Source organism: Pteronotus mesoamericanus, unplaced genomic scaffold, assembly GCF_021234165.1.
Source record: "Pteronotus mesoamericanus isolate MK-2021 breed Mesoamerican mustached bat unplaced genomic scaffold, CSHL_Meso_final contig_25, whole genome shotgun sequence".
Lineage (NCBI taxonomy): Eukaryota > Metazoa > Chordata > Mammalia > Chiroptera > Mormoopidae > Pteronotus > Pteronotus mesoamericanus.
The window spans coordinates 15,759,848-15,781,872 of record NW_026555105.1 but is presented as its reverse complement, the minus strand read 5'-3'; the positions used below and the strand labels follow the sequence as shown (position 1 = coordinate 15,781,872).

The 22,025-nt window shown below is 41.2% G+C and overlaps 1 protein-coding gene across 1 annotated transcript in view; it reads left to right on the top strand.

Moving 5' to 3' along the window:
* Positions 1–22,025, top strand: part of CTNNBL1 (catenin beta like 1) — a 152,173-nt gene that overhangs the window by 104,161 nt on the left and 25,987 nt on the right. The window contains exon 12 of the mRNA XM_054573771.1: positions 21,360–21,457. Within this exon, the coding sequence (XP_054429746.1) occupies positions 21,360–21,457 (98 nt within the window). The remainder of the gene's footprint in view (positions 1–21,359; positions 21,458–22,025) is intronic.

Sequence of the window (22,025 nt, the reverse complement as noted above, 5' to 3'; positions counted from 1 at the left end):
GCTCTGGGGGCATGGAGGACGGGCCCCTAATCCACCCAGGGTGGTAAGAGAACAGTCAGAGATAAGAAACCATTCCACCTTAGAAATGTGGCTTTTGAGCCAAACCTTTGGTCTGAGTTATCCAGGTATAGGACTGGCACGGGGGGGTTGGGAGGGGGTTCTGGAACACAGCATGTGTAAAGTAAAAGTTGGAAGGGACAGACTGCAGTTAACCATGAGCCTTAAACCTAGCTGCCCCGTCAGAATTATCTGGGATCTTGTCTAAAATATAGTTGGCTGGACACATTCTCAGTTTCCAGTTCCACCCGTCTGCATGATGTTGGTGGATCTGTATTTTATTAATCTCCTGGGGAGTGCCTTTGAGACCCTGCAGAACTGTTGTGAGAATCCGCTGAGCTATATATGTATGATGTTTAGGAACATTGTAAGCACTCATTAATATTAGTAGTTATTGCTGCTTTTATTTTTGTTTTATTATGTTATTCAACTGTCCTGAATTTTTACAGGTCACACGTATAGTACTAAATTTAGTTATTTTGACTATTTCAGCTAATTTAGAACAAATTCAATTTTGATACTGAGGGCCTGGGTAGAGAGGATGAAGGAGAAACATTTATCACTTCTTTTTTTCTTCTGTGTTTTTCATTTTGCCAGGTAGAAACTTAGTTCTTTAGTGACAGCATTAGCTGAATTCTTATTTTTGGGTATAGAATTTTCTGCTGGTACATTTATTATTTTGTCAGTATGACTGTTAGTTTTCATTTATAATCTTGATTAAATTTTATAAAAATAGTTTAGTATGCAATGTATCTTCTTTATAGAAATAAAACAAATACCAGGAATCTAGAAGCAACAGTAGAGAAATAGCCAAACCTTTCTAGGTTATTTCTCTAGGATTTTTAGGTTGTGCCGAAATGAGGAAAGTAACCTAGGGCCTAGGCATAATTAACTTCGGGCCCTTTCAACATATAAACTTTACTGGGATATGCTTCCTAGAGTTTCTGTTTAGGGGCTTTATTTGTTCTGAGCACTCGGATAGGCTTTTACATTCATTATCATTTCTTCTGCTCCTTACAATAACCCTATGAGCCGTGTATTATGACCCACATTTTACAGGTGAGAACACTGAGGCATAGAGGAGTTGTCATTTTCTGAGGATCACACAACTAGTGCGTGGTCTTACTAGGACTTTAACCCAGGATTTTTCATAGTTACTTTCCCTCCCCACCTCCACCCAGCCTCCTCCTCATCTTCCTCTCCTCCCACCTGTGTCGTTTCATAAATTCAAGGATGCTCTTCAGTAGTGGGCCTAATTTAAACTGCTTGGCGTCTTTTCCTATGCAATTTCTTTAGGTTATCAGTAAGTCCTGCCCCAGTACTGCATAAATAACCTCCATCTCTCAGTCAACATTTTTGCCCTGCCACACTTTATCCATTTCTTCTTGGCTCCCACCTTCAGGGTGTATCTGTCCACAGAGAGTCTTCACTCTCCTCATGGTCTTTCATACCTGAGGCTCAGTCCTGCCTCAGCCTTCCGTTTGTGTTCCCATCCCGTTACCTTGCAGTTGCCTGCCTCCCGTTACATACTCCATTCAATACTCTGCCCTGTTTTCTCCTTCTGTTGGTCCCTTCTTGAGAATGAGACATAGCTCTGTAGTTTTTGACCATGACTGATCAGTATCACAATAAGAGCTTTGACAAAACACACATGCCTGGTCCCCACCTCCAGAAATCCTGAGGATTGGGACTCCGAGCATCTGTATTTTTAGAAATACAGATGTATTTCTAATGTAGAAAATTTAAGCATGTGGAAGAGAATGGTGGGACAGTAAAAATCATTCCCAGTCTTACTTAACCTCCCAGAGTTATTGCAGAAAATGTCATGGGCACCATCCAAACATCTGTGTTAGGTGTCGGGGTTGTATGTGGGTGCATGTAATTTGTATAACTGGAATATGCTATTTTGTAACTTCTTTTTACTGTCTTGGACACATTTGTCACAGGTGAGTCTTTTAATACAGTTAGGAAGCTAGACTATATTGTTAGAAGGCAGTGTAGATTTTGGGTTAATGATTAGGTTTGCAGAGGTGATAGTTTGAAAAGGTGAGCTGTACTTGGATATACTTGTTGGCTTTTCCAAGTATTGTGAATGTGCTGGGACTTCAGAATGGTAAGGAAATGAGGTTTTGGACTGCAGACTAATGTGTCTAAGTCTATTTGGTTATAGTATAAGGGGAAGTGAAAATGCCTTTCAGTGGTGTTTTTTTTAAAATGTCTGAGTATTTGAATTTTGGCATCTAACAGTAGATATAATGTGGAAGAAGATAAACTGAAAATAAACTTGTATACATTTCACTGCTCATAAAGAATACAATTACATGTGTGAGATTGTTAGTGTCCACCTACCTGGACTCTTGTGATATTGGCTGTGATTTTTATATGCAGCAGCCTGCAGGTTGCTGGGGAAATGTCTATGTATTTAATCATGTTGTAGTCATACTTGTTTTTTGTTGTTTTTTTTTTTTTACGGTAAGAAAATGTCTTTGGCTCTCTTTTACAGTCAGATTGATTTTGCTTGTGGGTGTCCAGATGCTGATGAGCTGTAATTAGCATAAGAAGGAGGCTGGAAAGATGTTGAACATTCTTTTCTGGTAGCCAAACAACAGATCCCCAAACAGAAGTTATTGTCAGGTAGTAGGTTCAAGAGAAGTAGCTCTTTTCCCTTTTAGATGCCAGTCTATTAAAGGATGTGTGTGTTGGGCAGTGGCCGTCACCCCCTGGGGTGAGGTTGCAGGACCTTGTGAACTGTTGGGGGGGCGTGGCTTTCTGCAGGTGAGTGCCTCTGTTGCGACAGTAGTAACTTTAAATTCCTCAAGTAGCCTGGTAGAAAGGAGACCCATCTGGGTTGTGAAGACTTGGGTTCAAGTTTCTGCCATAACTTATGCTCAGGCCCTGTGACGAAAGAAGTCATTTGCTCTCTCTGAATGTCAGTTTCCCTACCTTTAAGATGGAGACAATATTATTTCACGGTGTGCGAGAACTGGATAAGGTAATATATGGGGAAAGTACTCTGTATGGCTGACATGATGCACGTGTACAGTACGGTGGTGGTGTGTATCACACTCAGTGTTTTTCTCGTCTTCTGTACATTACATTCCTTACATTTTTTTCCCTTGTAACGCTTCTCTTCCTTTTCCCTGGCTCCAAAATGGAAAGGAAATGATTGTTAATTTGCTCCTTCTTTGCTACAGGGTTACCATAAAATAAATTAAGCGTATCATTTTGATAATCACTAAAAAAAATGCCTACAACTTTCTTAAATGTTATTGATTATTAATAAATCATGTCTGTTAAGTGTGCCTGCTGGCTGGCAAACTTGTGGAATACAGTGCTTGCTGGCCTCATTAACAGGCTGATTTTCCTGATGATGTGTCCGCCAGTCAAGGTGGTTGTTGGTGATGATGATGGCGATGGTTTCTCCCATTTACTGAGTATTTGGTGTTCCAGGACATGCATAATGTCACTGTCCCTGACATCGGCTTTGCGGTACCGCTTTGTGTTATCAGCCTGTTTCATTACTGAGGAAACAGCCCCAAAGAAGTTAAGTACTTTCTCAAATTGTGCCCATACTTTAAATTAACATCTGCTAGAATCTAAAGCCCAGGTTCTTTATACCGTGCCTCAGTTTCTCAAAGAGACATCTGACAACCAAAAAGTGAAATGACTTTTAATCACCAAAGCAACAATCCAGTAATGTAAGTTGTTTCTTGAAATAAAATAGGAGAATTTATAATACTTACATCGCAGGGCATGAAAGCTCTATTACCAAGTTTTTTGGGGATTTTTTTTGGTATTTGGTAATGTGGGGTGTGAACTTTTTAATATAATTTCAATCTAAATTTTTAAAATAATAAGCTTTGTTAGAACACTATTTTTCAGTACAGTTGACCCTTGAACAACATAGGTTTGAACTGCATGGGTCCACTTATACATGGAAGTTTTTCAATAAATACTGTAAATATATTTCCTTTTCCATATGATTTTCTTAACATTTTCCATTTTCTAGCTTTATTGTAAGAATATAGTTTATAATATAACCTGCAAATATGTATAATCAACTGTTGATGTTATTGGTAAGGCCTCCAGTCAACAGTAAGCTGTTAGTAATTAAGTTTTGGGGGACTCAGAAGTTAAACATGAATTTTTGACTATATGTGAGTATTGGTGCCCCTAACCCCCATGTTGTTCATGGGTCAGCTGTATATTTTATATAAGTTAGATGTGTTTTTCTAAACTATAGGGTTGGTACAGCTCTTCAAAACAGTATAGTGGGACAAGCACAGCTTTCAGAGCATGCCTTTCAGACTTGAGTTCAAATCCAAGTTTATACCAGCTGGGTAACGTTAGGCTCCTCAGTTAGTGTCAGTGATCCCAGATTCCTCATCTACAACAGTGTTTCTCTGTGTTTATACTGCAAACACATCATCTGGGGATCTTTTAAAATGCAGATTTTGCTTCCGTAAGTCTGGAGTGAGGCCTGAAATTGTGTATTTCTAACCCACTCCCATGTGGCTCCATTGCTGCTGGTCCTCTGACCACACTTGGAATAGAAGAGATCTACCAAATAGGATATTGATATCTACCACTCAGATTTGTTATAGTATATAGTAGGTGCTTAAGAACTGTTCGCTCTCCTCCCCTCTCTTTCTGATATATCTGGGGGACGACCTTTATTTAAGAAGTGGATCTGGAAATATGTGTTCTCAGCATGTCTTATCTCTGTCAAAAGTCCCAGGCTACAGAAGACTTTTCACAAGTAATGAGCTCAGGATTGAGCTTTGAAATGAGAGGCGCCCACATCTGAACGCATCCTGATGACATAAGAGGCTCATGTCAAAGAGTTCACCCAGCACTAACTGTCCTTTAGGGAGCCTCTGTGAAACTCTCGTGTGTGAGGTGGCCTAAAGGAGACCTCAGCTGATCTCCTCCCTGAGTCTGTTCACTCTTCAGTTCTTCAGCTAATATTTATTGAACACCTAACGATGCCAAGCAAGGTGTTAGATCCTAGGAGATACCCATGAACCACCCCAGGCCCCGGTCCTGAGGTGGGGAGACAACATGCAAATAATGATTACAGTACAGTACATCAAAGGTTATAAGGAGGTGGGTGCAAGTTGCAGTTGGAAGCAATGAAGGAATAAACAGGCTTCTGGTCCACTTGGGAGAGCCTTGGAAACTTTCCCTGAGGAGAGTGGGAAGACTAGAAAGATTGAAAGTAAGTAGGAATGTTCTGAGTGTATGAGAAAGGGAGTCTTCCTCTCCCTCCCCCACATGGAGAACCACGGACAGAAAGGGAAGGGCTTTATAGATGCTGAGAGCTGAGAGGACTGTTTGATAGACAGTTGGGGAAACTGAGTCCAAGAAGAGAAGAGTACCTTTCTTCTTATTACTGTGCTTACTGGTATCATTCTGGAGGATAAAATCTGTGTTTCCTGATCCTTGTGCCAGTGTTGTCCCACTCTGCTACACATTTTCTGGGAGCTGTGAGGGTGACGTCAGAGGCTTCCCAGGAGCAGGAAGAATTCCTGTGGTCCTGGGGTGGGGGGGTGTCTCCCTGAGAAGGGCAGGCCACGTGGCCAGGCCGAGGGGAGTTCGGAACACGACCCCCAGCAGAGACACACTGCTGCTGATTTGCCGCCATGCCCAGCATCTGCCAAGACCGCTCACCATTCCCCTTTACCAAATATTGATGATGAAGGAGGCAGGGGAATTCTTTCTTTGGGAATGCATTTTGGATTCCTTAATGGTAGACAAGTAGAATTTGTTTCACAGAAACCAGTTTTTGCCAGAAACCATCTGTTTTTCATAAAGCAAAGGGACTTTGGCATTTCAGTTTATAGCTTTGTTCAAAATGGGCTCTCCTCTTACTTCTCACAACCCAGTTTGCTAAGCAGTACCCTGGAAACCTGGGTGCTAGTAAATTGAGTTCCCCACTAAAAGGCAGATTCAGGGCCATGGAAAGCAAGCTGGCCTTGGGCGTTGGATCAGTCTCTGGCACTTACAAGTCTGAGAACTTGGGTAAAACACATAACCTCTGTGGACGGTATCATTTCTCATCTGTACAATGGGGTAATTTACTCCAAGGGTGGTCATGAATATTGAGAATTTGTATGTGAAGCACCGAGCACAGTACTGGCAGATAACACTAATAAATGGTTTTTACCTCCATTGGTAAGGGCACGTAGGTTTCCCAGGCTCTTAGTTCGTCATTCGTACAAGGCTATAAAATGGTTGTGCTGGGTGTACTGGAAAGGTTAGCTTGTGAGAATGGATGATGGCAAAATACTTCATATATTTGCTAATTAGTAATTATATTGTGTTAGTAAAACAAAGCATGAAATCGTTCTTCACAAATGCAGTGTTTTTTTTAGGATTAACCAGGTTCTTGTATCTCCTCCCGATTACGAGTCTGATCCTATTAGAATATGATCCTGAAACATTTTCACAGGGATGACTGCATGTTTTTCCAGTTTTGTGTGTGCAAGATTATAGAATGGCTTAGTTCATTAGTCTCAAACCAGAGATTAAAGAGCTGTGTTAGTGCAGCACGGCAATTGCTTTTGTCCTTCACTCTGTCATGTTACTGACTGATGGAAGAAGGCGTAAGAAGTCAGAGCTCAGGAAAGTGAACAGAAGGCCTCTTGGGGTCTGCCGGCAGGCTTTGCTGGTCTCGGTGGGAATCAGCTGAAGCCTTGGAGTCTGGAAGAAGAGGGTGTGGCGCGCCCCAGTTGGTGAGGCTGCAGCAGTTTAAAGGAGGACTCTGCTTCTAAATGTGGGAAGAATAGGAGGAGGAGAGCCTGGGTGTTTGAAGAGTGCAAAGGCAGGACTGGTGGATAAGATGAAAGTGGTGAATAGGTAGGTTTACATCATTCCCTGAACATCCTGGAAACAGGCTTTTCTTTTTTTCTAAACTGAATTTCTAATGTAAGGAAGGCATCCAGGGATGGCTTTCACAGGAGTGTGAAAACACCTCTCTTGCTTCAGGTCTGTAATGATCAGCTCTCCTGTGCCAAGGCAGGTTGATACTTGGAAAGTGGGGAATTGGAATAGCAATGAAATCACTGAGAATGTGGGAGAATTCTGGTGTTTGTACTTATTAACCTTGGGTGTGTCCAGATCCGAGCACTGTGTCGTTGCTCTGACAGGGTTCTGCTGTGTTTCCCAACCTTGTGGGACTGTTTGAGAATACAGGAGGCTAATTGGAAAAAACTCTGAAAAAAATAAAATCACAGTACAAATATTCAAGGTAATTGTCTCATTTTAGGGTCAAAAGACTTTTTATATTTTTGTTGTTGTTGTTGGGCGTGAGAAGAGTGGTATGTAATATGCTTTTCAAACCCTGAGAAAGACCTTCCAGGCCAGAGTCTGTTTAAATCAATTTAGATGAAAAACTCCTAAAAGTGATATGCTATATGAAAGTAAGCTGACCAGCCTTACCTGATGTACAATTGTCTTCATCAAAGGGACTTACTAAAGGACTCGGACTAGTGGTCAGAAAACCCGGGTTGCCTCATACCAGTTTTTCAGAACTTTCCTGGGCGTGGGTCCTGGCAATGTGAGTATTGGTGGGGATGCAGAGATAAAACAGAGGTGCCGAAGCTCCAGGCATTTATTTCTGCCATCACAACAGGATGGGGGTTAATTTAAAAAGCTGTGTCAGTCCTTCCAGCCAGGTTCTCTCAAATATAATGGAAAAGTGTTCAAAGGAGACCCTTTGAAACAGTGAGGTAAAAAGAGGGGAATGTGCCTTTTTGCCAGCAGCTATTCCTGTTTCTAGAACTTTCTCTATGGGATGTGTGGCTTGGTCCAAAAACAAGTGAGGCTGTACACAGCTTTTTGGGGGTAAATACCTGAACTCTCAGGATGCACAGTTCCTCTTTGGACTTCCTAGAAAAGAATTTACTGGATGAATGTATCTGTTAGGAATTATTGTTGATTGCCCATAGCAGAGACTGGAAAAAATCGTGGTTTAAAAAACAGAACACTTTGGAGGTTTATTTCTCTTGCTCATAAAATAAATCCAGGGGTCATCAAGACTAGACTGACAACTTCACTGTGGCATCAGGAGCCCAGGTTGCCTGTCATTCTCTTCTACCACCCTTATCACTGGACCAGGGATGTTTGCTTGTTAATGTACCCCAAGCACCTATTAAAGTGACTAACTTCCGTTTTCAAGATTGCTTCATGGTCTCAGATGGCTACTAGAGTTCCAGTTATTATGTCTATATTCCAAACAGCAGGAAAGCAAAAAAAAGAGGGGGTAGGGCAGAAGGGGACATGTCCCCTCCTGGAAGTCCCAGTTCTTCTTAAATCTCTGACCCAAAGTTAGTCACGCAGTTATACCCATGCATAGGTCATACCAGTAAGGGAAGATGCAGGTGTTTTTCTTTTTTTTTTTTAAGCTGGACATATGTTCAAATAAATATGAGTTCTATTAATAATAAGAGGAGAAATTGGGTAGGCAGCAGCTAGTCAGAATGCTGCCACTTGGTATAGAACATCTCTCGTAGGCAATTTGGCCAGGCCTTCTCAAAGTTCCTGAAGTCACTGGCGCCCGGCTCATTTTTCGTGGTGTTCCCTAGCACCAGCATCATTCCACAATCCACACTGGAGAGATGGGATTGGTTCACAGGAGCCAGAGAAAGCTATCGATCGGAATCATTTTCCACTGGAGTACGTACATTGCAAGTACTTAGAGTTTCATGGAGCTCTCCTTCAACCCATCTGAGATATGGGCCCTCCCTGAACACTTGACCTAAGGAACTTCATGCTTTTTCAGCTCAAGTCCTGAACCGGAATGTTAGATGCCACATCAGCCATTCTGTTCTTTTCTCTCTGAGCCCTTGGAGAAAAATTTTTTCTTGTGCATACATATTCCTTTCTTGCTGCAAGGCACATTTTCCCACAAATACAGGGCTGTAAATTAGTTAAGATATCACTTAAACACATTTTAAAATACACAGTGCTGCTGGAACTCTGAAAAAGAGGGAAAGAAATCCCATGAGAACTGAGAAATAAGTCAACCAAAAGCAACACCTATCATATTGCTTTGCATCCAGTAGGTGCTTAAACAGTGTTTGCGGAATCTCATTGTAACTGAAAATTGAGAATACTGAATTAATTTTGGCTATATTTCAGGTTAAATGGGTTTCACTGTGCCTATTTCAGTGGAAAATACACTCAAAATTTTAAACAACAGACATATTAAAAACTACTTTTTGAAAAAATAGTCTTCATGAATCTCATCGTTTATATTCCAAGATCACATCTCTCACTGTTTTTTACTAGCCTTCTTCCAGCATTTTCTTATGAAAATTTTCAAACTTGCAGACAAGTTGAAAGAGCTATATAGCAAATGTTTATGTATCCACCACCTAGATTCTACAGTTACCATTTTACCATATTTGCTTTGTCACTCTCTTATCCATCCATTTTATTTTTTGATGCAGAAAGTTGCAGACATCAGTACACTTCCCCCTTAAATACTCCAGCATGAATATCATTAACCTGGAGTTCAGATTTTAAAATAAAATTGCATAGAGGGAAATGCACAGATCTTGAGTGCATTATTTGATGAATTCGGACAAATACATCTCAGTCAAGGTGCAGAACACTACCCCCACCCCAGAAAGTCATCCTCATGCCCTCTCCTAGTCAGTTCATCCCCTACCGCACAGGGGTATCACTGTTCTGAGTTTTTCATCATAGGTTAGGTTAATCTCATCTAGAACCTCATCAGTAGACTCATACAGTATACACTCTTTTGAAGTAAAGCTTTCTGGTTTTGAGATTAATCCGTGTAGTTGTACAAATCCATGGTTTGTTCCTTTTTATTGCTGAATAATATTCGATTGAGTGGATTTATTTTTCCTGTGGAAAATTATTTTTAAGTTTTGGGTCATTATGAATAGAGCAGCAGTGAACATTCTTGTACAAGTTGTAGTCATATGTTTTCATTATCTCTTAAGCAAATACCTAGGAGTGGGATTGCTGGGTCACATCTTTTTTTGACAACTAGAATCTTATCATTGAGTTCAGAGAGGACCTTATAAATCATCCAGGCCACTTCTCTTCTTTTACAGACAAGGATATTGAGGCTCTGAGTGGAGCTGAGACCAATTCAGTCACATACAAGATTTTTCTCAAAGTTTAATGTTCTTTATGTCATACTTCCTTTTTTGCCATGAGAATGGGGGAAAGGAAACGGCTTCTTCCTGAAAGATCCTTAACTATTTCAGTGTTGGCTTAGGGAGAATTCACTGTTAGATATACCCCAATGCAATATATCGTGTATGTGGCATATGTTCCTGTTACACTTTAGATCTGGTTCTGCTTCTTCAGTATACGTTCCTGCAAATATAAAGTCCAGACTCTAGTTGAATGAGCGAGTTTCTTCTTTACTTCCATCCATTTCCATCCCACCTCTTCTTCCATCCCATTGGCAGGCCCCTGTCGCCTTTTCTATGTTGTGCTCCTTCATGTCTCCAAGTCTTTCAATGTCTCATGTTCTGTCTGGAATGCCATTCACACTTTGTCTTTCTGATAAATTCCTCCTCATCATTCAGGATTTGACTCATCCACACCCGCTCAGGGGTCGTACACACCTCCTACAGCTAACTCTTACCATGCTGTTTCGTTAGGATGTCAAATGTAGTGTGGGATGAGCTCCTGACACAGGACTAGATAGTGAAGATGAGGAAGGTGTGGGCCCTGCCTCTGAGGCACTCACCCTCTGCGGGGAGACTCATGTGCAGGGTGGTTTTGGGCCTTGCACCCTCAGCGCTCACACAGCTTGCAGTGGGGGGGAGCGCCCTCGCCATGAACTGTGGGCATCAAGTATTTGAAAACTTTGTCAAATGATACCACCTCATGGTTTTATTTGCAGTACCAGTGAAGTTGAATGGTTTTAACTCTTGAGGAAAATAATCGAGTTTTAGTATAGTAGAACTAACTATGTCACTTTTTAGCTGTGAAACCCTGGGAGGCATATTTATTTTCCTGGTTCAATCTCTAGCTTGAATAATATAGCATGTTCATAGGATTGTTTTGAAAATTAAATTAAATAATATATGTAAAGCATACCTAGGCGCATAGTAGGTTTACAGTAAATGTTGCCTCTCTAAGTCCCCAGTGACTAAACCCAGGGCCTGCCACATATTCAGGATTCAGTAAGTATTGGTGAGAATAGGAATATATGTATTTTGTGTATGTGTTTAAAAAAAAAAAAAAGGAGGGGGGGCTATATATAGACACACAGACCCATCTGTCTTGAGAAGAGTGTTTGATTCGACTGCATCAGTATTCAACTGGAGTGGCTGAGCACACACGCGTGACTCTTCTTGGGTTACCACATTTCCTGCTAGGCAGATGTCCATTATAATGAAATGTAAAAAGGGAAAAAAATAATAATAAAGGCAGAGGATCGTGTAATGTTATGGCTTGATTTGACAGGGCCTCCTGCTACTTCAGCTGCCAGTGCCAGGCATGGAACACATTAATCTGTATTCTAACACACCACTGCTAAGTCAAAATCGATCTAATTAGGTTATTTTAAACATCTTATTTGCATCTAGAGTCTTACCAGAAAGTTGGATGTCTGTCTATCTGGGGTGCTCAGGGTGGGGCTGGGGGAGAAGATGGGGGCTGCAATAAAAAAAAAGAAATGGTTTTAATTTTAGAAACGAGAGAAGAACACTGCTGTATGATTTCCTTAAAACAAAAGAGCTGATGGCCTTAGATGTTCCACAGAAACAAAGGTAGCTCTGCGGCATGGCCTTGAATTTCAAAGTGGCCCTGCAAGATCTTGCCAAGACGTGGGCCTGATGGTTGAAGTACAGGGACCGTTTCCATACTAAGAATAGAACTCTGCCTGACCCATATTTTTTTTTAACCATTTGGGCTGCTGGAAATAGCTGTAGTTGGGTGGGCAGAGCGGCCCTGAATTCATTTCCCAACCAGCCAGGCTGGGCCAGTGTTTCAGTCCCAGGCCATGAGGATGTCGGTCAGGGTCCACTTTCCATAGTCCAGCATTAATATTTATCCATGGTCTGCGCTCCTCTTCCACCTTTCCACCTCATTACCTTTCGTCCTCCCTTCCCTCACACTTATCTCTGTCCGTTTCTTTGTTCATACCCTGTGTGTTCCAGTTTAACGCCTTTGCTTCATGTTTGTCCATCTGCTTGGAATATCCTGGTTCTCATTGCCCTTTCTCCCTTCAAGGCTCTTCTCTTGCCTCTTTTTCTTCTTCGAGACTCAGATCACGTGTCACCTTGCCTACTAGTCTTCCAGATCCCATGCCTGGGAGAGTATTTGTTCCATCAGCAGTGTCTGCCCGTTCCCATTCACTATCATTTTCTGTCAAGGAATTTTAGATGTAATAGACCTCAAGCACTTGGAGGACAGGATCAGTGTCTGATTGTCTCCGTCCCTAGACACTGTTATCTTATCCATTGGAGGATTCTGTTTTATGAATAAATGGATGACTCAGTGTCAGTTCCTGTGCCAAAGATCCCCAGAGGCTTTCTCCTATGGCCCAGCTCAGCTTGCTAGAATCTGCTCTTTCTTCATGGCAAATGTAATCTTCCCATACCTCATGGGACCAAACTTCAACAGAGAAGCAAACAGGATATCTCTGCTATCTGGAGGTACTTCACTTGGCACAGAAGGATGAGGAAGTCACATTTAAGGATCATTACTGTGTACCTGGTCACCTTTGTCCCTCTGTTCCGCACCCTGCATCCCACTCCCCACCCTGGGAGACTTGTTAATGTAATAGCATTCCATTTATCCCTGACTCCAGGAATGTGGTCCAGGACTGTGCTTCAGGAGCCCAAAATCCTGGCTATTGTCTCTCTGCCAGCTACACCACCAAAAAACTTAGAGAACTAAGAGCTCACGGGCACTCACTTGTCCATGTAACAAATCCAGCTCTGCATTCCTCCCTAGGAATCTCTGCAAAAAAATGCTTTTCTTTTGTCTCAGTTTTGACTTCCTAATTTTTAATCTGTATAGCCCTCCCTTCCCATTCCCTCTTTTTCTGTACCCCGTCCCCAGCTGAATTAGGGACCCTTTACCTATATGCTGTGCATATTCCATGTGTGCCAGTTAATTGTGTACTTTATTGTAGCTGTGTATTTCTTAGCTCTACTCATTAGACGACAAACTTCTCTAAAGTGGACTATCTTCTCTCATTTCTGCAGTCCCCGTACTTGGTACATTGCCTGTACTTAGTAAGTACTCAGAAGTTTAAGTAAAGGAACAGTTGGTGTATATACCACTTCATATCCTTTATTACTTGTCCTAAGATTATAAAACTCATGAAGGAGAAGGCATTTTTCAATTCTTGTATAGAACATGTGCTGTTTTCGTTTCTTGCAGCAAGATCAAAAGGCAAATGATTACCATGGCCAAGTACCTTTATTTATAATAAAAGGTAAGACCATCTTTGCTTAGCTGTGCTATGTCCTTCAGCCTACTACTAAAGAGCCACTACCCACCTCAGGGATATCTGCAGATCTTCCAGAATCTTGTATTATTTGGCTTCATATGCAGCCACACATAAGCCCATTATTTTAATTTATTGTGGAATTAAAGAGTCTGAGGGAAGTTGGCCTTGCTTCATTTTAGGGTTAGGAAAAATTGTGGGTTATAGAAAACAGCCCTATCAGCTTAGGAAGTCAAGCAATCTAAATTTCTATATATTTTTTAAATATTTTTTATTTATTGATTTGACAGGGAGAGAAACATCAATTTGTTGTTCCACTTATTTATACATTCATTGGTTGATTCTTATATGTGCCCTGACCATGGATCAAACCTGCAACCTTGGTGTATCAGGATGACATTCTAACCAACTGAGCTACCCCAGCCAGGGCAAAATTCCTGTATTTCTCAGTAGGGACTAGTTAGAATGACCCGGGCAGACTGAAACATGTTTAGCGATGGACATGTGATCAGGGTGCAATATGGAAGGAGTCAGATGGCGACCTGTGACAGGTGCATAGACGAGAGACTTTTTTGCAGTGTTCTTTCAGTACTTCCCGTCTCAAACTGATGTCTGTTGGGTGCTTACTGTGCACATATCTCATTTGATACAATGGATTTAATAGATGAAACAGATAGCCCCCTTTTACGAATAAAAAAACTTGAGACTCAGAGATTAAACATGGTTTAGTTTAACCAGCTACCGAATGTCAGAAGCAAGATTTGAATCCAAGTCTGTCTGATTTTAAAGCCCCTTTTTAAAGCCCCGCTTGGGTTAATGGATTTACTTGTCTGTGTTTCAGGAGCACATCCTGGGAGGTAATCCTCTCAATGCAGCCCCTTGTCTTTCTCAGCAATGGGACGCTGATAGGCCTAGCTGTAAACAGGCCTGGTAATGCACAACTAGGTCTCCTTACAGAGAGAGGTGATGTCAGCCTCCTGGAATTTGCACCATACTTTTTTAAAGAATGGGAATGGGAAATGCTATTTCATCCTCTTCTTTGCAAAAATAACACACACAGAGGCTGGCTGGAGTGACTGCCACAGTATGGTTATGCCATTCTGGAAAGACCTCCAGTCTGGGTGCACTAGATCATGGGTTCTTAACCAAAAATCCATCCCTAAAAGATGGAACACTCTGAAATTTCATGGAAATGTTACGTTTATGTATATATTTTGGAAGGCATAGCATGCATAAGGGTTCATCAGATTCTCTAAAATGTCATGATATATGTATATGTACACACACACACACACACACACACACACACACACACACACACACACAGAAGATCTATTAGATTCCAGTGGTCCACACAGGTACTTTTGACCCATAGAAAATAATATCCTTTATCAGGATTATTGTTCCTATACTCAAAGCCCCAGGGACATTGAATTCAGAGATTTCTAATTCTCCTTCCAGCTCTGAAATTATGGAACTCTTAACTGACCCTAGAGAATCAAACTTTTAGCATTTAGCCAGGGGTCTACCCTATTGCTAATCGCCCTCAAGAGGCCCTGAAGAGATTTGTATTGGGGGAAGAGTGGACCAGAACCACCCCCCTAGGTAGTTTCACTAACCAGTGTCTGCAGCAGCAGTTGAGGAGGGCTCCCGGCAGGCAGGGATTCCAACTGGCACAATTTCAGTGCTGCTGTCTAGTACTCTTCCCAGGCCCCTGCCTCCCTATGCAGTGACTTGAAAATGCAGATTTTTCTTGGCCTTCCACTCTCTAGAGGGGGAAGTGGCTGAGGGTGTGAGGGGGTGTGTGTGTCCGTGTCTGTGTCCGTGTCTGTGTCTGTGTGTCTGTGTCCTGCTTTCCCTGGTTCCTGCCTTAGAGTTGTTCTCTGCCGGGGAAGCCACCACATCCACCTCCTCTGTGTTGACAGCTCCATAGCCATCCTTCACCTCCATTTTATCCTGTCGAAATGACAGAGCAACTGAGCAGTGTTGGCCAGCAGATAAACCTGTTATCTCCCCTGCTCTCTGTGCCAGCAGCGCTCCCCATCTTTTTGGTGCTTGAAAAACTGACACCACCTTTGGCTGAAATCTTTTCCTAGGAAAGCAACATTTATTAGTAGCTAACAAAAGAGAGAGAAAGAGAGAGAGAGAGAGAGAGAGAGAGAGAGTGTGTGTGTGTGTGTGTGTGTGTGTGAGAAAAACTTGGGGTGGCTGAAGTGTTTTCCTATCTACTAGGTGCTGGCTGGTGATATATGGCCAGCCCTAACACCCAGAGAGACAGATGGAAGGAATATAGGCAGCTTCAGCTCTCCTGAAATTGACAACCTGTACTTTACTTTAAATCCCAAACAAATAGGTAAATGTCATTTGCTGTTAGTATACCACTGCAATTGATTAAGGTATCTCCTTCGCCAGGCTGGGATGAGCTGTGGAAATGCATGCTAATATGATCTAGTGCCAAAAAGAAAATGATTCATCTGTATATTACATTTTCCTTTTTGAAAATTACAGCTCATGGTCCCCTTTCTGTGCTGCCAGCACCCCACCCCCTGTCTTGTTGAGGTATATAAAGAACATTATCTTGTAGCTCTTCTTCATCCATCTTAACAGCGAGATTGAAAGGAAAAATGATTGAGACGTTTTGTTTCATTATTTGTGGACCTGCCTAAAACCCAAAGACTCTATCTTTTGGACACAGTCCCACATGAAGCAGGTTTTCAAACTTTGCATGGTTTAGTTTCTGGCCTCTTTATCTTCCTTTAAACGCTCTGGTGATTACCTTTTATGTATGGGAAACATGTAATACAGTAGGAAAAGCTTACAGTTTGGAGTCAGACAACTTGGGTTCAGGTCTAAGCTCATACCACCTACTCAAGGACATGACCTTACATAATTTAATTAACCTCTCTGAGCCTTGGATTCTACATTTAGAAAATAGAGATGAGAAAAGGACCCACTACTCTTCATACCATAGCAGTGAGGATTCAGTGAAAAAACTGTATACAGACTCAAGCCTACTGTCATAGATACACAGTAAAAATGGTGACAGTTATTACTGTACCCTACTTACTTTCAAATAGGAATTTGAAGCAGTATACAGCCAAACAATATGGTGGTATTAAATCTTGGCTTTGAATAAGAATTGTCAAAAGACAAATGTCTAACTGGGGAAAATATTTGCAACATATGTAACAAAGGGTAATATGCTTAATTTACTAAGAGCTCATATAAAATCAAAGTTGGCAAAGGATAAGGTCAGGCAATTTACCCAGAAGGCAATACAAATGGTCAGTAAACATCAGAAAAGATGCTTAACCTTATTCATAACAAGAATAAAAACATGCTAATCAAAAGAAGATCCTGTTTTTCATCTACCAGGTTGTCATAATTTCTAAGGTGGGTAATATCCAATCTGAGTGGGAATAAGAGAAAACAGATACTCTTTCATCATCACACACACGCAATCTATATTTATATCTATATCTATATATAGTTCAATATATATACTATAATATATATAATTATACTTCCAGTCTCATTGTATGGGTTTTTACACACACATAGAGAATCAAAGTGTAATTGGTACAGCCTTTTTGGAAGAAAATTTATCAGTGTCTTTCAATATTTTAAATGTCAGTACCTTTCGACTCACCAATTCTACTGCTAAGAATTTTCCTTAAGAACTTACACACAAAACTTGCCGGAATGTGTAGACTCGAATGTTTATTGCAGCATTGTTTCTAATAGCAAAAACAAAACAACCAAAAACTGGAAACTACATAAAATGTCCATGATTGGGGCATAAGTTAAATTATGATACGATTCAGTGGAATTCTAGATAGCCATTTAAAAAATAAAGGAAATATATGCTGATATGGAAAGATATAGTATAGAATATATGAAATCTATATATTATCACTCTCCTTTTCTGAAAATATACACAGTACACATTGTAGGCTATTTTCCTTGGGAGAGAGGAATAGAGTAGTAAGAGGAGTATGAGAAAAGAAAAATGTTAGTAGATGCTCAATAAATATTTGTTGAGTCTATACCTTTTGGTTTAGTTTGGTTTTTACCATTGCTTTTATTTTAAAATCCTTTGATGGAGGATAGAGAGCATTAATAAGAAAGCAATAAAAGAAATTGCTTCCTGTGGTTGAGCTTCTTAATAGCCAAGGCAAAGAGGGAACCTTGTTAAGGAGCACAAAAAGTTAATCAAGAAAGGAAAACATTTTTCTGATCTTGATCTCTAAAAGCAATACAGCTGCCAGGATTGGTCTACACTCAGAGAGAATCTTGTCTCTCTGCAGCTTAAAAAATTCATCAGTAGATTCTTGTCACTTTTCTTCATGATTTGGCCTCTGCCCACCTGAACTGCCCTCCTTTTCGCTACGTGTATTTTTACTTCTGTCTGGAATGATTTCTCCTCTTCTCTACCTCCTTATTAGCCATGGCTGGATTTTGTTTATTTTGAAGATTTTCAGTTGTTTGTTATCTCCAGTGGGAATCCATCTGGATTAGATATCCCTCCTCTGTGCTTCTCAAGTCCCCTATGCCTACCTCAGGGAAGGAACTTGTCACAGTGCACTGTAATTAGAGATTATTGTTTTGTTCCCCCCCATTAAAAAAAGAGTGCCTTAAGGTTAGGGGTACTGTGTTGTTTGCTTGGGGGCCCTGAACACTGAGTGCTTGCCTGGCACAGAAAGAAGTGGTCAGTAAATGATTGAATGAGTAATCCAAAGTTTGAGTTCTACCTCTTTCACTAATTAGCTGTGCAGACAAGTCACTATTCTCTGGGCCTCGATGTTTCCACCAATACAATGAGAGACTTGTCCCAGATAATATGTGAGAATTTTCTTTTTCTTTCTCTGCGGTTGTCAGATTGTCCTATATATACATGGAGGTTGTTACCAGTTGTCATGCTAATTTTAAGGTTTTAGAACTGAGCTTGTTAGATTTCACTGCATTTTTTTTATGGCCTGTCCCATATCTCTTCACCAGCTAAAGAGGTCAGAGCCATGTCCAACTTGCTTGGCCCAAAATTGCAGAACTGGTGTGTCTGCCACTCCTCCTCCCTCTAATCTTCTCTCTGTGGCGTACACAGAGGTCAGAGGACTTTCCCTTCTTATCCTGCCATCTCACCCCGAGCTGCCAAGCTCTCTTGGTTCACTGATCTTACCCTGCGTCCATGATATTGTTCACCTTCCTGTGAAGACAGGGCCCGCTCTTCCACTCTGCTCTCTCCCCTCACCCCACCCTACTCCCTGTTCCCTGCTCCCCTCCTCTTGTTCAAGATGGAGATTACACCGCCTCAACCCCAGCTTTAGGTAAAAGTCAGAAGATATGGGGGTCTTGCAAAAGTATATAATACCTCTGCCCACAGCATATTTTAAGGAAAATTTTATACTTAAAATATTGAATCTACTAGTTAGAAATATTATATTGAAACTGATAGCTCCCTACAAAAAAACCATACACTTATTCTCAAATGCAAAAAACATACAAACGGGTGAAAGCTGTTTGAAGGTATTTGACAGATATCCAGAATTCAAGAGTGATTTCTCTCGTTCCCCCATCGCCAACAACAAAAAGTCATATTGAGAGCCTGCTTTCATTCATTCAGCAAGTATTTTCAAAACAGTATGTGGCAGAAATGGTTTTGGGACCTCAGATATAGCAATGAACAAAGTAGACTAAAATTTCTGCCTTTGTGGAGTTTATGCACTAATTAAAGGGAAGCAGTAAATAAATAAGTAAATAAAGTACCATACCTCGGTACTCATCTGCTTCAGAACTCGCCAAACCCTGTACTTGTCGCATTTTGACGAGAAAAAAATTGTTTCAGCTTGCTCAGGACTCGGGACTCTTTGTGTTTGCTAGAACTTGTATGAGTCTGACACAACCCCACAAGAGAAAATACGTCACCCCTCGTGGCTTCCTTGGTACTCACCAGTTTTAGCATTCATCACACGTTCCAGAACAAATTAACAACAAGTACGGAGGTACCACTGTACTTTACAAGATAATGCATGCTAAAGAAAAAGAAAGGAAATAAGATTTGGGAATAGACAGAGTTGGGACATTGCAGTTTTAAATAGGATAGTCAATGGAAAGCCTCATTGAGATGACAATTGAGTAAAAGTAGATTTGAAGATTAAGCTGTGCGGACAGTCCAGGGAGGAGCATGCCAGGCAGAGGAAGTAGCAAGTGCAAAGGCTCCAGAAGCGCACCTGACATTAGAAACAGCATTTAGGCTGAGTGAGTTGGGGAGCCACCAGAGGGTTTTTAAACAGAAGAATGATGGGATCCAACTTTAGGTTAAAAAAGGATTGTTCTGACTGCTCTCTGGAGACTAGGCCAAAGAGGGCATCCGTGGAAACAGAGACCCACAGATAGGCTGTTGGGTATTCCCAGCAAGAGGTGATGGTGGCGTGGGCCATGGTAGTGACAGTAGGGCCTTACAAAGAAGAGATGGGATGCTGAATCTATGTAATATGAAGGTAAAGCTGACAGTTTCCTGCGGTTCATGTGACGAAAGAGAGTCAAGGATATCCTCACTGCTCGCAGCTTGAGATGCCGGAGAACCTGGCTTCCATTATTTAGACTGAAAAGACTACAGGGAACAGGTTTGAGGAGGAAGGTGAGGACATGTTAAATTTTTAAAGGACCTGTTAGACACCCAGTAGAGAGAGCAGGTAGACAGTTAAATGTATGAATCTGCATTCAGAGACTAGCACTGAATTATAGAAACAAGTTTGGGAGTTGCCTGCATGTAAATGGTTTTTAAAGCCATGAGACTAAATGAGATCTTTGTGGAAGTGAATGCAGCTAGAAAATAGCCTAAGGACTAAATAACTCCAGCATTAAGACGACAGGGAAATGAAGAGGTGGGGGAATGCTTCTGATACAAGTGAGGAAATAAAACAAGTATAAAATTTTATCTGTGCTACAATAAGAATACTTACTTGTGACTTTAATTAATAGTCAAGTGATCTTTGAAAACTCAAGGTAACTTTGGCATATGAAGATGCCCTTCAGTCAGTTTTCAAATAGAATATTTCTTGTCCACCCTGTATGCATTTTATTTCAAAATAAACTTTACTCAGCCATTTCTCCATGAGTATACTTCTGCCACCTCCTTTTCAAGGTCATTGTTCTTGATTTTTAAAATTTCTCTTTAAAGAAAAGAATCTCTCTACAGCTACAGCCTATAGTATACCTTTCAATTACCCTCTTCTTCCCAGGGTAGAAGAATAGTATTTCATAATAAAATCTCTTGGGTTGTGTGAACTCAGAAAGCATTGTTACCGTTTTGAAGTACTTACTGTCCAGCTGCTTTAAACTTGAAGTGGGGGTTTTAGCTGCACCAGAATGTGCCAGATAGCCCTGGGATCTATCATATTTCGTATTTAATTCTAGGATACTTACTTGGGAAAGCGACAAGGTAATTTGAGAATATGAAAAAAGCATGTCTTATTTGTCCACTCTATTCTCATCCCATGTCCAGTAGTCATACTCTGTCCACAGGTTATTTCTGTAAATGGGAGATTAGTTTGGAGTTCTGTTGTGGACAATTAAAATCAATTAATTCCAGGCAGAATAGAGATTCTAACTTAGTTTTGATTCACTTGCTCAAATTGTCCTTGAAGGTATCATCTCTGAATATGTTTCTTGTGCAGTACGTGAAGATCAGTTCAGTTTTCCAATGACACAAGTTAGGTTCTTGTCTTATTAATCAATAGCAGCAGTCAGGAAAGACCTACTTATTCCTCCTTCAATAGGATCAGATCAAGCTTGAAGAGAGGTAATAATTGCTGCTCCGATCACAGCATGTTCTCTTTCCTCCTTCCCAACCCAGAGCATGTCTGTTCGATCCTGGCTTCCCTCCTGCGGAACCTGAGAGGGCAGCAGCGAACCCGACTTCTGAATAAATTCACTGAAAATGACAGTGAGAAGGTGGGTGCTTGTTTGACCGCAAGAATGGGACAGGCGGGCAGGGGGAGAAGGGCTGTTTACCTGATGCAGTCTGAGTGTTCCTGCCCTAAAATATCTTCTCCAGTATCTGGGCCCCATGGCTTTGGATGCCAAAGGCTTGTCTGGTTATTCTGCCTTTCATCTCTAAATGCATTCCCCTGGGAGCAGTAACTCCTTAGGACGGTATCAGTTAGCACTTTAGGGGGTTTTAGACCCACTGAGAGTGGATTATAATAGGATGGGGGTGGCAGGGGTTGGGGAGAGACAGGCGTAGCAGAGTGGTAGAGAGCGTAGGCTTTGGATTCAGACGTATGGGTTTGAACCTGGATTTGCTGCTTTTGAGACAGATGCCACTCAGCCTCATTTTCCCTGGCTTTGAAATGAAAACATTGATACCCATCTTGAAAAGTCAATGAGATGAAGATCATAGGAAGTCTTACTAGGTGGTGGTAATGAAAATAAAAAATGGTGATAAAAGAAATGGTAGAGCCTATCCTAGATGGGCTATGGAATATGGGACTGATCATGTAAATGAGATGAGAGGAATATT